We start from the raw sequence: 17,317 nt of genomic DNA on the forward strand, positions 1-17,317 counted from the left end.
ACTTGTTCAGATCGATGCAGCACGGCTTGAGTGGTACACGCTTCCGAAATGTTGAAGAAGTGCGAGAATGGGTGGACGAATGGATTGCTTCGAAACAAACATCGTTTTATCGAGATGGTATCGCCCAGTTGCCAGAAAGATGGCAAAAAGTTGTAGAAAGTGATGGAAAATACTTTCATTGAAATAATTTAAATAAATTTTTTACAATAAATGCTTTTTCTCAGTATTTTTTGGGCGGAAACTAAGTTAAGGTCCTAATACAACGGGACGGCTTTCGCAGTGTACTTTGGAATAAATGTAAACGCGAGCGCGATTATTGTCCCTTCAATATTGCATATCGCGCGATTCACGGCGCAACGCGCGCGTAATGCGCGCGATGTTTCATTCAGTGCTATTTGCGTAATCGGCGATGAATACAGAGGAAAAAAGGAACGTCGGGATCGACAACTTGGTGGTTGTTTTTAGATGCGCCGTTCCGCGCGAGCGGCTGTTTTGGCGCGATTTAATCGAAAAGTGAGAACAAAGAACGCGCGAAGAAGAGGGTGACATGTACTCAGCGCACATCCCCTTTAATTTAGAGGGTGCGAGCGGTAGATGCGAGAGCGATAGCAAAGTCGGCGAAACAACGGCGAGCAACAAGACACTGTAAAAACAGATCAAATCAATTACCTTTATGGAAGCATGGCTGAAGCGCGTCTCTGCAGCGCCTGGTCTCTTTAATTTGAGGAACGGTAAGAGAGCAACACGGCGCGACAAAAAGAGAAGCGAGACGCGAGAAAGATCGCAACGTCGGCTTCCGATCGTTTCCCTTCCCTGCGGGGAAGTCGCGCGGAGGGAAAGTCCCTCCGGATTCCGTGCGACGTGATCACGCGCGGACGGGATAATTGACATCTCCCCGTCGATGCGGAATCGCCGGTAACGAACGTCGTTATGCAATCTTATAAAACGCTGAGAGCCATACGACGGACGGGGGCTTTAATGAGACAGAGTAAATCGAGTTGTAAACTCCAGTTGTCAACGAGTTTGCGCACGAACTTCGACGAGTGTCACCGCTTGCGCGAGCAAGTTGCAGAAATTAAATAGGATCAAAATTAGAGCCCCGCCGCTCTTCGTCGTAGCGATCGGCATTGAGGTTCGTGTTCGCGTGTGCGCCCGCGAGGACAATTTCCAGTTTCCGTTTGAAGCCGTGGCGCGCTGTCTCGTCGGCGAGGCGCACCGTCTGAAAAGGGACAGTTTCAAAGTATCCAAGCGGGAGCTCGTCGCTCCCGCTGAGAAACCGCTGGGCGAGCTTCATGAAATAATCACTGACGCGCCTTCCGCGTATTTCCCGCAGCGGACGACCGTAATTACAAGTCCGAGATAGAGGTGAGGAATTTTCGCGAGTGTGCGTTCCTGCGATGGCACTCGTGCTACTTTTGCGTCATAATACGTTGTCGGTATCTCCTTGCGATGCCGTTGCGCATCGCATTTCAGCTGAACTTGCCGTTATCGCGTGTCTTATAACGTCTAGAAGAAGACGAGCGTATGGGAACGGGAAGGAGAGGGAGGGAGGGAGAAAAATAGAAAAATCGTGTGCGTGTATGTCTGTGTCGGCTGTGACCTCCGCGCGTGTGTGTCGTCGCAGAACACGCGAGAGGAGCGACGCGTTCCGCGCGCTGAGCGATAAAAATCCGAGAACGAGAACCCTGCCGCGAAATAAAATGGAGAACGTTGCCAGGCGGTTCGATAAACCCGTCCCTGGACGTTCCGTGTTTCGCCGCGGGTCGGCCAGGCTCCGTGGATGTCGAGAATGGGGAGAAAAAAGAGGGACCGCAGCTTGGAAACTGATCTGCACGTTTTTCCAACCGCACGTCACTGTGTGGGTGCGCGCACACACATGTCTCCCGGCTCTCCCCCTCGGAGCAACAACAATCGCTGAAAGCTCATGAGACGGGGATGAAGGAAGTCTCTTCGTACAGCACGCGAAACCGCGCGATCGTCTCGTTTCCTCCCAGTCGTTCCCGCTCTCATTTAAATAATGTCACGCGCGCCGGCGAAAAATTAAATGGCCTCTCTCTCTCTCTCTCTCTACTGTAATTAAACGCTGTCACAATATGAGGTATGTTTTGGCGTACTGTAAACTAGACACCAAGTACCACACTAACGTAAATTATGTTATGTTAACGAGTTATTTGTTTACAATTTTATGTCGAATCTGTAATATTCTGTTTGCGCCCTGGTAGAAATTTAATGCAGTTTTCGAGCGGTTACCAGGCAGTTATGTTAATTTGTGTCCGGTAATTGGGGAGCAAAACTACTTGGGATACACTCTTCAATCAAGATGTAACGTTTTTCCTGCACTTTGCGCAGGCGAAAGAGTAGCAGTTGCATAAAATCTGAACTCTTTCGAAACAAAACTGAACAGAACAGGAAATGAGCAAAAAAGAATGTATTCAATTAATTGATAATTAAGTTTGTTGCTCATAAAATGGACAGGTTTAGTTTGGTAATATTTTATTTTCTGTGCACGCTTTCTAATTGAAAACTTTTAATGCTAATGAGAGTGGCGCAGGAAATCTTTTTGGTGAGTAACATTTCTTGGGCAAAACTGATTCACTTCTTCTTTTTCTTGGACAGTTTTAACCACTGAATGAAATAAACTTTATCAAGTTCTTGTCTAGTTTTTATGCAGTAGTTTTAATACATTTGTGAGTATGCATTAATGCTTAACAATAATTGAGCAGACACAATCCATGCAGACTGCATACATTTCTACCAGAATGGTTCTGACTTTAATTTCAATTCGATTTTATCAAGTATTTTGATTTCACTTGTTCGCCTTGTCTCTTCATACGAGCGATTATTGCGCTATCGGGCGCTTCGATTCTCGATAATTTATCAGAATGACACGTCTCGATTACCTTGGTCATACGGGACGGGATACGCGGGCGTATCCTTTTTCCGTATTACGATTCACGCTAACGTAAACGCCGCCGGACGTTAAACGAGCGAACTTTGCCGTTTGGTGGCGAAGGTAAAAAAAATTCCGCGCGAAAATATCTGGCAGCCGGTCCAAGCCAGTTACGATGGGAAAACGGGGGATGGTCGCGAATAATTCATCGCCAGCTAGTTCGCGGCTCGTGTAAACACGCAGTTTACATTCGCACGGCTGCTGGCGCGCGTTGTGCGCGGAAAAGGAATGATACGTCGAATGATTGCGGCCATGCAATTTTCACAGGTGCATCCCGACCTTGTGTCAGCGTTGATCGGGGTGTGAAACGCTCGACCTATGAATGCCCGCGAATTACGTGTTTGCACTTGCAAAATAACTTTTCGATCGTAGGTGATTATAATGACGTCGCGACACCTGTAAAAATACTATTGGATAACGCGCGTAATCGAGCGAGATTTGTGAGAAGATGCGACGTGCTCGGGATACTCGTGGAAGTCGTAAAAGTAGAATCAATAACGCAATAACGCGCGTAACATTTTTACACGCACAGAATTTTATGGTAAAAATTTCTATAGAATTTTGAAACTAGGGAATCGGTCAACATTCTGCAATAATTGACTATTCTTTCATTTCATATGTATCATTTACATTTTATGAATTGAAATGTGCTATCGAAAAATGTACTATTTCTACCAAAATTTACTGAGCTGAGAGAAAAATAGTGGAAAAATAAGAAATACTTATATTCAGCGTATAATAACATACATGTATAATAATATACTTATTTATGAAATACTTTTCAGATAAGAAAATATACATTTTTTGAAACCTTAGCTTTTTTTTGAAGCAATTGTTTATTCTATTTAAATGAGAGAATTTAAATTTTAAATACGTTTTCAGTATCCATTAAATAAATATTTTTATTTTTCAGATATTTTTCTCTTAGTATATGTTCCTTAGCAAAATAAACTTTGTTGACAATCTATTTTCCTGCATTGCTAGAAACAGCTGGTAAAATCGAAAAGAATTTCTATGAAACAAAAAAAGAAACCATGATATTCTCTCTGTGCAAATTACTCTGTGCTGAAAGACACCGGCGACATTTTACGTAACATTTAAAAATCGGCGAGTCGTCGGGGTAACTCGACGTATCTAGTAAGTTTTCCTGGAAAGCATTCGACGTCTGATACAACATCCGCCGCTACTCATCGAGAAAATCAACCTTCCCTAGGCCGAACTTGCTAACGAAATACTCTCGGATACGCTGCTAGCCTATATATACACGCACAATATCGCTTTCCAAGAAGTTTAAGTTTAATTACCGGGAGATATGCGGCCCGTGCCAAGTTTGCTTCTCATCTCACGAGCGTGGCACTTGTAAGTGACCGCGCGACGCATTCGGGGCGCTACGGCTTCGAGTTACGAAATTTCACGGGATACATTAGCTCGGTTTTCAAGAACTCGGTGGCTTGTGAGGGAATGTCGACGGCATGGATGTCTTAATTTTCATGAAACTACGCGCACTACCTAAAACCCGATAGGTGAATCGAGGCGTTGACGGCACCGAGGGCGCATAGAGGCGTACGCGAGTGAAACTTCTACCTCGCGAAAGTCGCGTCTGAGGACTTTATCTTACTCGCGCGAATATTTGCTGACGCCCAAGATTCGGTAGGCAGTTAATAGAGTTGTAGTCGTGCCTTCGAGTATCTTGTCGGGTGAAATAAAGCGAAATTCAATTTAACTGTCTCCCGTGGGCGCGATAAGAAACGATCCTACAGAGGATCTCGGTACCCGCGATGGTGAGATTTCTTGCAAGTTAATATCATCGAAATGGAATCAGGGAGAACGATCCGCCGCAAGTGTTTTTTACGCACTGTCCAATCCGGCTGCGAGAAGTAGACCCAATGAGCCGTAGAATCGATGAACTTGGCCGGCGAGAATTTCTCGTCGGAATTCCGGGCCGTGAGAGTCTTGACGGGATCGGAATAATAAGAGCCCTTCGGTATTAAATTAATTTAAGTTGGGACAAAATGGTGGGTATAGCGGATGGCGGCGGAAATTAACGTAGGGACGTAACTTTGTTCGCGCGCGGCTCGTAAATAATTTATTTCGCGGCTGATATCTCGGCGCACGTGGAGAACAGTTCAACCGCATACGCTTCCGCGTTTGCATGCGACCGCACGATCACCGCAACAAAATATTTTCGCGCGTGATTTAAGCGATTTCTTCTTTCACGTTGGGACACCGTGTTCGTGTTTCTTCGGATCGCCACGAAAACTGAGGGGTAAGTTGGTTACCCTGGAATGAAGTTGGTTACCCGTGAATATCGAGATATCGAAATAATAGTTCAAATTACACACTAATACTTTTATTATTTAAAAACGCTGCATTCTCGTAAAAAATACTCGTGAAATTCACTTTTGTCCTGGGTCTCCAAAGTGGCCTAAATGGCAATTGCCGCAACAAGATATTTCTGTGATTTAAGCGATTTCTTCTTTTCATCGAGAAACTTATACCTGTGTTTCGGACTGCGCATCGCCGCGACTCCCTGTAAATTTCCGCATATTAGACGACTAGTGCCCAATTTTTTTTACCTCCGGTTAACTTTATCTGTCGGTTAAATGTCAACCGTGACTGGTTAATTCTTGCCACCATAAATATGATTGGTCAATTCCAATAGAATAACTGGCAGGTAAAGTTAACCGGAGGTGAAGAAATTGGGTATGGGACTTGAAGGAGTTAATAATCGACTGTAAGATCGGAGCAGATAAGTATCGATTGAAGATACCGCTTGATCGCTCTTGTTAACGGCGATCGGAAAGTTTCGCGCGCGCCATAACGCTGATCGATACTAACGAGAAGCAATTTCCATCGAAATAATTCGAGGGGAGAAAAAGCGTCATTGGGGCGCGCGGAAAAAAGAACGGGGCGGATAGGGGCGCGAGCGGGCCGACCCTTCGCAAAGAAGGAGAACGGCTGAAAGTCGCAAGGTCGCGCCCCGGCTGTATAACGAGTTCGAACGAGCGGAATCGGGTGACACCGGACTGGATAGACAAAGGGAGACGGAGAAAAATAAAGGGACAGCACGAGCGAGACGGCGCGATCATCCGTCCGGAATTAAATTGGCCGCGGGCGAAATGCTCGCGAGGCCGTGAAATTACCATTTTGAAGCTGCAACGCGCTCTCAAAGCCGCCTTTTTGCGCAGCCTGGTCGCGGTCTTCTTATTAGCGACATTTTACGCTCGCTTCCCCAAAACCTGCTAGTATCTCGCTCGCCGGATAATATACGCCGTGTCAATCAAACACGCGATTTCGCGAAACGCATTCTGGTCTTAGAAAGTTAAAATGATCGGAAAAATTCATCGTGGAAGTTATCGTCGCTGTCATATGCCATGAGTTCTCCTCCCTCTCTATTTTAATCCCAGAGAACACACTTTTCCTTTCTCTGTCTCTCTGTTTCTCTCTCTCTCTCTCTCTTTCTCTCTGGTCCGTGACATTTGCCGATGAATATCGAAACGGCGGGTCATACCGCCGATGAATAATACGTGGTAATGTTCGCGTGGACAAACGCCAGTTAAGCAAAGGACAATGAATCGTGCGAGGAGAATCGAGTTAGCTAATTACTAATTAGCGCGAGATCCTCACGCTTGAGGATACGAATAAGCGGGGTGTAGAGGTAGTTTTTACCAATGCTGCCGGCGCCCTGTGAAAATTCGGACAGGTCCCGGTAATCTCGGCGAATGGTCAGCATTAATTAAGCGCTTTCCCGAAAGGGGCAGGCTTTCTCGCAGGATGGGCAGTCGGGGTACCGGTCGGGCACCGCCGAGGTTGGGTTTAAGTTCTAAAGGGATTCACGGCGAAATGAAAAAAGAAAAGAAAAGAAAAATGTTACCTAGAGTGCGAGGGTGAAGGGAAAAAAAGGAGTCACCGGTTGTGTTATACCTCGTTGCTTATGCGCGTTTCCCGCTTAGTAGAGCGTGACGAAGTAATGCGTGTAAACGTCTTCGAGAAACACTGTAATTCTATAAACTTTTCCCGCTCAGTCCTATGCAGCGCTTGGAAAACTTCAACCTGATTAGATAATTCCGATGGCGACTTACGGAGAGCTATAATCTTTTACGGCGGATATAAGCGACCGGTGTAATACCCCGTAATGAAGAGGCTCACTCTCTTCGTGTAATTTATCTCCCGCACATCATAAAAGATGTTAGATTAGCGGGGGTGATTCTACGTAGGAGCGAATGGGGATTACAATATCTAGGAAGGTAATATCGAGGAAAGTACATTTGCGAATTTTCTCTCAAAATCATTACTACACGAAGAGAATATTATAGTTTCTTTCAATATAAGTGCTTTTCAATTTTACTATATTTCTAATAGAATAGGAATAGATTGTCAGTAAGATCCATCTTGCCAAGAAGCATAATAAATTTCGTTGCAAATGCAGTAGATTTTTTAACACATTTTAGTTCCTGAAATATAAGTGATATGAAATGAAGAGATGATAAATCAAGAATGTCGATCTATGCCTTGATTGCAAAATGCTATAGTAATTTTTGTTATAAAATCCTCTCCGTAGTGGAGAAATATTCCCGACAGTTTCGGAACGTAAAGTTCGATCCTTCAATTTTATTTTTTGCAAATAATAACTTTAAACACTCCTTAACGTTCCACGTGATTTTCGAATTGTTGGCGAAGAAGAGAAGACAGCACAGATAAGAAGGTTCAAGTTGCTTGAAGCACTCTTTAATCCACCAGCGCAAAGGGAACCTAACAAAAAACGCAAAGTGAAACACGAGGAATAGAGGAAAAGGACGGACCGCGCAACGGGAAGTGTTAATAGAGCGTAAAAGGGATCGCAGCGAAAATCCGCTAAGAAAGAGTACGTCTGTAGATTGGGGTAGCAAAGTCTTTGAGTCACCGAGTATGTATCAACGCGTGCCTTTTATCGCGTGTACACGTGAGTCACGTTGAATTTACCTCAAAGGTGGCTTCAAGCTCGATTACCGGGGCGAAGAAATGAGAAAGGGGCCAAGGGGTGGGCGAGCCAATTTACGGTACGCGTAATTAGGGGCGTTGCTGTAGCGTTGGGAAGGAGGAATGGATGAAAAAAGTCGCCGGGCGGAAAAAATAGCGAGGATTGCTGTCACTTCGCCACCACATTCCTCTCAGCTGTTTGCAAAACGAATTATTATGCGCGCGCGTCGCGGAGGTTATATATTTTCTCGTTCGCTTAACACTGCACCGCGCGTTCTCGTAAACGAATAAAGGGGGATCGTTTTAAGAGATTTGTATTTAGCTAGTTATTATAGCAGCAGCATGATTTTTGGCGATAGTCGACATCTGTTTATTAAACGACAAAAGTTATTTATAGCCTCTGCATGTTGTGTCATGACCAAACTAATAATTTATTTATTATTTGAGAAAGTGTTTAGAATAAATGTATATAAATAACGTCTGCGCGCGTGTGCGCGGGATAATATTTGGAATAATTTGAAACGCGATAACTGGACGAATCTCTGAAGAAATTATCATTAGAGTTAGAGGGAGCAAGAACGTTATTAGCAATGGTAATCTTTCGATTGAATCCTTTCAACTTTACGTGACGATCGGGCTCATTAACTCAGGATTAAAGTACAAAACGGACATCGATCATGCGATCATTTATCACTCCCTTTAATGGGATAAAGTGCTATTTCTCAATTCTCCCTCGACCTCTTCCGACCTCCTCTCATTTACGAATGTTTTCGAAACGGGCCGGGCATTCGCAACCCTTAAGCGCGTAATCTCTTCGTGTTGTGAATCGAGCACTGAATATCGCAGCATCGAGTTATTCGAGTATTGACACTCCTCGCTCTCAATACTCTCGCCATGAGAACGGCTCTCGAGCGCGGCCGCAAAGTGGGACAAGAGGCAAAAGCTGGTGGCACTGGAAGAGGGTTGGTTAGTCGCTACCGTGTGGCTTGAAAAGGGGGCTCGGAAAGTGGAAAAGGTAGGAAAAGTTTACGTGCCGCCAGCGGCGTGACGGAATAAATCGCCGATCCGACAGGTGTAAGTTGTACGATCAGCGCGAACTTTAATCCTCCTCTGCCAGCTTGGAACTTTTCGCAACACAAACGCGCCACAGATGCGCGCAAATCCACACACGGCGGTGACGCATTATCATCCACGTCTTCCACGAAGCTGACTTTCCACGAGGGAACAACGGTCCCGCGTCACCTCGGAAAATTTCGGCGCGCCCATCCAAAGTACGTGGCTCCTCGGAGTCTCGCGTCGCTCTTTTGTCGAGCAAAATAGGATCCCATGTGGGGATGGGGATGGGAATGGGGATGAGAGGAGTCGATGTATGTTTGCATGGCGCAACTCGGTCTAATAGTTTAGATGAAACTTCAACGAAGACGATACTCCGTGCATGTGCATACACATGCGCGTGACTTGAGCTTCAAATTATTTGAGTAAGCTGTGAATAATGACTTGGATAATTACGCCATAATTTTCAAGTACACGACCCGAGTCAAAATTTTGATTCTGCTTTCAATCTTACTATACCATTCAACATTCTATTTTGACACTCTAAAGTCTATAACTATTTTGACACTAAAGAAAGTGAAGAGGGAAATCTCGGACATCGTCAGAGTTAAAGTAGAAGTAAATTGTATCATTAGAATTAAACCTACTTTGCTAATTGAGCTTCTACTACGTTGTAGAATTCAAGGTTTAATATAGGGATAAAATTTCGATTCGGGGAAATATCAGTGAAACAGAAGACGTGAATAAACGTAAAATCTGCCGTAATCAAGTATCAAAGATCCATTTAGCAGCAAAATTTCAAACATTTTGATGTTTCATTCCCATGGATGTAAAAATACGAAGTTTACAATTTATATTCGCATATTGACATGACGTAATCTCATAACGATCACACGCAGAGAAAAGTTTGCTTGAAGATTAGCTCGACAATGAACGAATCAAGCCGCATTTGGGTCGGGTTAATCCAACCACAAAACAAATAAGAGCGCCAAACGCTGATGTTAATGAATATGTAATAATGGGAAGATAATAATGTTTGACTATGTTAACGCACGCGCTGAATAGTTTAACAGACTTTGTAGCATACGTGATGAAATTATACTCTATATCAAGCCGACTCTAATTCTCAACTTTTAATATTAAACGCATTAGTGGTATGCCCGAAAAACTTCTGTTGTAGAGTATTAAATTTATTTTTTAATTTACTTAAAGTATCGTATTTTTTGCTCACTCATTGCAAATAAAAGTGAGAATTATATTTTGTATTCTGTTCTCCAAAATTCTCTCTTCGAAGAAGACAGCAATGAAGAGAAAAGAAATCTAGATATGTGCTTATTACAAAAAAAATCGTTCCGAGAGAAAACACGCAGTTATTGAAGAAGTTAATAAACCCCCTATCCTAATTATTTTTAATTATTTATTTTTAAATTCATTTCAAAGTTATGAAAATTTCTGCCTCAGTCAGAAGAATGGAAAGTAGAGCTCTCCATTCGCCGTGCCAATCTGGCTACTCGGCAATATTCCTCGCAGCACAATGTTTGTAAACGTCTGGATCAAGAGTAAACGCTACGCTTACATTATTAAATCTTCGCGCTCCAGCATCAGCGTTTGGCTCGCCTTGTGTGTTTTCAATTTAGTTGTACACTTCGTGAGACTGCTCACATATAATCCAACCGTACCTTTTCCACCGCGTGCGCGAATAAGATTGTGAACGATACTGCTGAACACGCGGGTGTATATGTCGTAAATGCGCGACTTCTGATTGCAGCATCGGTCGGAGATGAGGAAGGCGACCCTGTTAACCGCCGTAACGATTTTGCTGTCGGTGACGGCGCGCGATGCCGCGGCAGAACTTTACACCGCTCTGGCGGATATGGAGGAGCTGCTGGAAACGGAAGCCGTGCTGATTGACACACTAAACGGTTACATCACGGCGCAGGAGCAGCGACTAGCGACACTGAGAAGGTAGGTGTATCGACATGACTTGTTCCCGCGGTGCAACTGGGTCAGGACACTTTCCGGATGAGTTGTCCTCGCTCTTGGACGACGACGACGACGACGACGGGATGTCGATTTTTCGCGAGCGATTCCCGTCTTCTTGCGTTAATTAAAACGTCGCGGTCTTGAAAAGGAGGCAAAGAAAACAGATCATGGCGCATTGAGAAAGATCTTTCGACTTCCAGCTGCTTCTCGTTGATTTTCCTGCGACTTTTGTTCGATTTGTTATTCAAACAAATATCGGCGTGAATCGCGCGTTTATTTTTCAGGGCTCTTGGCTTTTCTATACGTTTTCTGTCTTATGTAACCCGCGCTAAAAGTCGTTTCCCGTTTCCATCGCGGATATGGGAGATTGCAGCTCTTTGTGCGGGCTGCTATTGATACGGACGCTGCCCTGCGCTGTGCGTTCGTCAATTTTTCCTCTCCGTTTTTTTCCCCCATTTTGTTTTTGGTGCTTCGCCAAGCGTATATTCGTTCGGTGTCCCGATATTTGATCAGTCGCATGTAACGAATCATTCTACAGAAATAATTTTTAATCGTACTGCCCGTTAAATTCACTTTTTTTTTTATTGACGCGAGCTACGAATAATCGAATTTGAAGCTTTTACGGTCACCGGATATCACTGTTTGACTTTGCGGTATTGTCCCGACGGACTCGTACGAAAGTAGTTTATCGATTGACGCGATACCGATTAAACGCTCGTCGAGGAAACACCTTGTACGCGACATAGAAGCGCGAATTGCAACGGCTTCTCGGTATTGGACATGGAAAGTGAATCATCAAGGCACTTACCGGAGCCAACGATTTCCTCGTTCCATTTCTCTCGAAAGCGCTGTCAGAGCGAAGGTGATTAAAGAAAGCGGGAAATCTTACGGGAAGTCCCGCAATGGTTCTCGCCCGGCCGATTGTCTTTCTCCTTTTCTTTATCTTCCCGCGGGTGCGATTTGGCATGCCGCCTGATTCGATACCGATGCCTCGACCGTTCCGCGGATAAGAGAGGAAATGAGGCGCGCAGAAATAAGGGCGGAACGAATACATTAAGATCAAATCTCGATTCCACTAAAATCGGTAACACTTGCGCCGAGGAGATGATCGTAAAACCGAATCCTAAGATGGCCAACTCCATTTGCGAAACGCAGTTCAGCGCTCAAGTAAAACGGAAAGGAATATACACCGGACTGATTACCGTAATCTGGAGAACAAGCGTCGTAATTTGTAAAACGAAGCGCGTTGCGGCGCGAGAAATCGCGCTGTAATTTCGTAACAAACAATTTGTATCTCCCGAATGAAGACTGTTAAATGAGCGCGAGAGGCGCGCGTTATATCTCGTACAATTTAATTCGGTTTCAATTTAAACCCTATTCTCTTAAAGAATAGATCGCAGTAAGAATGTTTCTGATTGAATTGGTAAAAGAGCCGTTTCACCGATGATCCGTGAATGTTCACTGATATTCAGCGGAAGCACTCCCACTTTACTGCTCCGTCTTACGTCTCATTGATTTTTATCACATTGGGAGAAAAAAATGTTTGGTAACTATGATTGCACATAGAGAAATAATTATTATAATATTGTGATCAAGAAAACTACTTTTTAATTAAATTCTACTATGTCAGTGATGATAATCTTATGTGTACGTTACTACTGCTACTTTTGTATTAGAACAATCAAAGAATTGGGACTAAAAATAACTATAATTTTAGTTAGGTAAATCATTTTTTCTCTCAGTGCAAGTGGAAATTATATTTCACTGCAAAATCTGTAATACACAAGTCTGTGTCTGCGTTTGCGATGATGAAATTAACGGCTTACGTGCGCCTTGCGTGCGACGACACTGTTTGTGTCCGCAAATAGTTCGTGTCCATAATGGAAATAGTCGTTACTATTAAGTAATCCTTTCAGCGAAGTTTTGCTGATTGCAGTGTTTTACAGTTGGAACTAAACCATCAGTTACAAATGTAACATTTCAGTGGAACGCATTGTACTACGCTGATTGTACCTTACAGAGTAACTTAACCATTTCTATTTCATTTATTGCGAACACGACTGATTTCTCTCAGAAGGGGAATGACTTTTTGGACCTTTACACCGTTCTCTACCGTCTCTCGTTTACGAAATCTCACACGGTTAAATCGCGCTCTGCGAACGCGACGCGATTAAATCCAAGAGACAGCTTAAGCGTCTTTCTCTCTCTCTCTCTGTTTGTTACAACCGCAAGCGAATCGCGGATACGCCCGGGACAGCGGAAAAGTTTTCAACAACATTTATGTGGGACGCTCCCGCGCGGAATTTAACACACTGTTGTTGACTACGCGGTCGCTCTCGAGAAAATCCTGTCACGGACACTCGGCGCGAGCGCGCCCGGCTCGCAACGATTTTGCTCGGCTCCGCTCTCAATTTCTATGGCCATTCAAAACTCACCGATTGCAATCAGATCACCCGGCGGTCATTCCGCGCACAGAATCGCGCATATGCGCCGAATTTCGCTTCTCCGCGAATTTCGTGCATTAATTCCGGATTAATCTGGAACTCTCGGTCGTAGGGTGAATCCTTTTAGCGCGTCCGCAGATTGTCGGAGATATTGCCGTCGTCGTCGTCGTGTGACAATGGTATCGGAAAAAAGCACGCGCAACTCTATCACCGGCATTCTCCACGGCCCCGATAAGGTTCTTATTGTTTCAGAAAATACGTAAAAATTGCTTGCGCGAAAAGCATCGGTATTCCCATAAGTAATTGCGCGCTTTGAGGGTGACTCCAAATTTCAAAGAAAATGAAGAAATGAGGTAAAAATGCCAAAGGGAGGATTTTGTGGTAACACGTACCTAATTCTACACATTCTTATTGCTTTGGTCTTTAAATACGTATATTTAAACTTTCTACGTGGAATACGCGCACATATTCAATAGACGTACCTATACATTTTCTGCGTTGAAAGTTTAAGTATTCGCATTTAGAAACCAAAACAATAAGAATGTTTATAGAGTTAGGTATAAAAAATATCAAAATGTCTAAGTTTGATACTTTTTTTATCTTTCATTTAAGTGTAATCCAAGATATATTCCCCATTCTGAAATTACGATGTTTTGCTCCATCTTAGAATTCCTCAAATTTGTTTTATAAAACTTTGAAGATTTTGAAGCAAACATCATCATACGCGTAATTACTTAAAAAATGTCCGATAATTCCTCGCGGACGTTGGACATGAACTTTATGATTTCGTGATTGGCGTTGAAACATGCACCTCCCTCGAAAGCAATCAGTCATATCAGGTTATCGGTGCGAGTGAAATTTGCAACACTGAATTTTCAAAACTAATCTCAAATCGATCATCACGGCTGTCTGGTCCAATTACCAAAATTCGATCGTTTCGCCATCTTAGAAACAATTTCTCAAGTCCATTTCATAAGATTCTGGAGATTTCGAGGTAAACATCGTCACACGCGCACTTACTTAAGGAATGACCGATAACTTCTCACGAACGTTTGACACGGACTTCGTGATTCCGCGATGGGCGTTGAAGCGTGCACCACTCGGAAGTAATCAGTCATATTAGGTTATAGGTGCATATGGATGCGAATGAAATTTGCAGCACTGCTGCTTGAATTTTCGAAACTAATCCCAAATCGACCATCATGACTGTCTGTCGTAGTCCAATTACTAAAATTCGTGATGAAAATTATTCACGACGCATATATCATCGATTGAACGATTTCCCTTCTGCCTGCCAATGCCTGCTCTTTCTCTTTTTCTCTTTTCTTCTCTCTCTCTCTCTCTCTCCCCCTCCCTCTTTCTCTCTCTCTCTCTCTATCCAACCTTCTACCACATTCCGTTCCTCGTCCCGCGCGTATATGTTCAAAGTTCGGCAATTGCAATCCAGTCACGTGATGGCCATTTCATACGAGTGGAATTCGAAGGCACACAAACACACGCGCGTACACAAAAGTGAGCATATAATGGACACACGTACACAAACCGATGGAGATAACGTACGTATGTACGTATCCTGGATTCCGTTTACATAGTATTGTAAACGTGTACCATGTATACACATAGTGTACACAACACGTACACGAGGAAGACGCGTGTACACACGCCGTCGCGCCCGTTATCTGCGTGGATTCATCAAAAGTGTTTAAATATTACGCACGCGGCTGAAGCGACCGACTAAATAAGCGCGAAATGTAATTTTATCAAATGGCAAAGCGCAGGGTTTACACTTCATAAAGATTTATTGCTTCATTTCGTGTAATTTAATAAAACCGACACGCGCACGTCGCGCGTCGGCAAACAGTTGCAAACTAATTATATCGCCTTTTCGCGCGCGAACCTTGCGGATCGTCGCGACACGCGCAATCCTACTCTCCTCGAGGATGATCACGCAAGTTTCATTCAGAGGTGGATTCCCATTGAGTCCCGTCCAAATAGATGTATTTAAACGGCCCGCTTATCCCGCTCGCTAAACGGCCGTCCTGACGATTCAGATAGCGCGTTTTTCCGCGCACGTTCATCCGATATCGGCCGCGCGCAAATTGGTTCCCGCGATAAGCGCGCGCGCGCGAATCGATTTCGATATCTCGCGGATTCGTGATCGCCGATCGTAGCAAATCGCCGGCGGGGTTCCCGCGTACGCAACGCCGTTGGAAAGTTCGGGATTTAAGGGAGAGACGAGCCGGATTGAGACGAACACAACGGAAGCGCGCCGTTCCCGGTATTAATAATCGCGATTACGGCCTGGTACTCGGTGACCTTTCAGGCCTCTCCGTTGGGAGCGCCAGGGTAATTGGCTCTGATAAGATAACAAAGTTCTATCGCAGTCGTCTGCCCCCGTATATAACTATTTGCTTCTAATTAACCGTTCGCGCGGCGATCGATTTCTTTTTATTCGCCGATTCGTGGGAACAGTAGGCGGAAGCAAAAAACGAACCTGGCTCTCCTCCTCCCACTCGAGTATCCTCATTCAACCGATACTCGTTACCTTTAATTAATTGCCAACGGCAATCGTTGATTTTTATCGCCGTAGGCACGGCCGACGCCGCGTCGATACGGATATTTGTGGACGAGTATCACAAATGGAGGAGAGAGACGCCATCGCCGGCACGTTGTTTTTCTACGCGGCTGTTTTTCGTGCCGGCGAAAGAATGAGCGCGCCGTCGTCGTCGTTGTTTTTACGTTAATGAATTTTACAATGCGACGATATATTAAAAAACAAGAGTGAAAATTGAAATACATCGTCGTCTCGGCGAGTCGCGAGCGTTTGTTCCGGGACGCGTGCACGACGGATATCTTTCTTTTTCCCCCGAAATGATCGAAAACATTAGATTCGATTAGTAAGGAGGAAAAAGAAGCGAGAATAATTAAGAGGAAACCCCGTGCGTTCGCATGTGCATACGCGCACCGTTCACGCACATGCGATCTATATTTAATTTTCCGGTAATTAGAGGAAACACGATTGGAATTATCGATAGAATTCCGGCAATATTTCTGCTTTTCGCGGTGCGCGCCCTCGGAGAAATCGATCGCGCGGTATGCGCCGTGTGAAATTCAAGCCCCTCCCTCTCCTCCACCGGGATGACTGCGATATTTTCCACCATGAGGCTGAATATTCAACAAGCTTAAGATTTTTCGATGAAACTTCGTTTATTTACGATAGAGCCTCGATCGTGTTACCGGACAGCGAAGTTGCGCGCTCTCGACGCGCGGAATCTTTCCCTTTTGTCTGGAAGGGGTGCAAGGGGAGATAGTTATTTCGGAAGGAGAAGGGAGATAATGAACGTAAGAATTTCGAGAGCTCTTGATTACACGCTTTGCGAATCGCGATGAAGAAACGCATTCTGTAGTTCCGCTGTATTCATTCACCGTAAGAGTTACCGTACACTGTATCGAATTTTGGCACGACTTCTCGAAGAGGGAACCACGACGAATTGAACCGTCTGACGCCGATGATAACTTTCATATATGCGGTGAAAATATCGTAGTAAAATTTCAAAATTATAAAATGAAATTCCGTTAAAAAAATATTTAATTTTAATATTTAATTTATAAATATTCTATTCATATTCCTCTCTCTCTCTCTCTCTATGGTACGTTTTATGATCCTTTGTAACGCTAGACTGTACTAAAATTGCAATATAAGTTACCATAGAAATAGTACATATTAAATGATCTATATCGAATATACGATGTGAAAAACATTCAAATAATTATAATACTTTTGTAGTCAAGAATGTGTAGTAATTTCGGTGGCAATTCTATATGGTCCGGGATTACAAAATTTGTTGCAATTTTTACGACAATATTTTCTCCGTATACGAGGGTGGTCTGAAAAGTTTCCGACCTCAACGTGAAGATAGCAGCACTT

General features: G+C 44.0%; 1 protein-coding gene across 4 annotated transcripts in view; it reads left to right on the top strand.

Moving 5' to 3' along the window:
* LOC116843963 (prolyl 4-hydroxylase subunit alpha-2) overlaps window positions 1-17,317 on the top strand; it is a 140,004-nt gene that overhangs the window by 106,542 nt on the left and 16,145 nt on the right. For all 4 annotated transcript variants that reach the window (XM_032814963.1, XM_032814965.1, XM_032814966.1 and 1 more), the window contains one exon: window positions 10,731-10,927. In XM_032814963.1, coding sequence (XP_032670854.1) covers window positions 10,731-10,927 — 197 coding nt within the window. The remainder of the gene's footprint in view (window positions 1-10,730; window positions 10,928-17,317) is intronic.

Source organism: Odontomachus brunneus, unplaced genomic scaffold (assembly GCF_010583005.1).
Source record: "Odontomachus brunneus isolate Ranch 3 - 2012 unplaced genomic scaffold, Obru_v1 Obru_scaffold_037, whole genome shotgun sequence".
NCBI lineage: Eukaryota > Metazoa > Arthropoda > Insecta > Hymenoptera > Formicidae > Odontomachus > Odontomachus brunneus.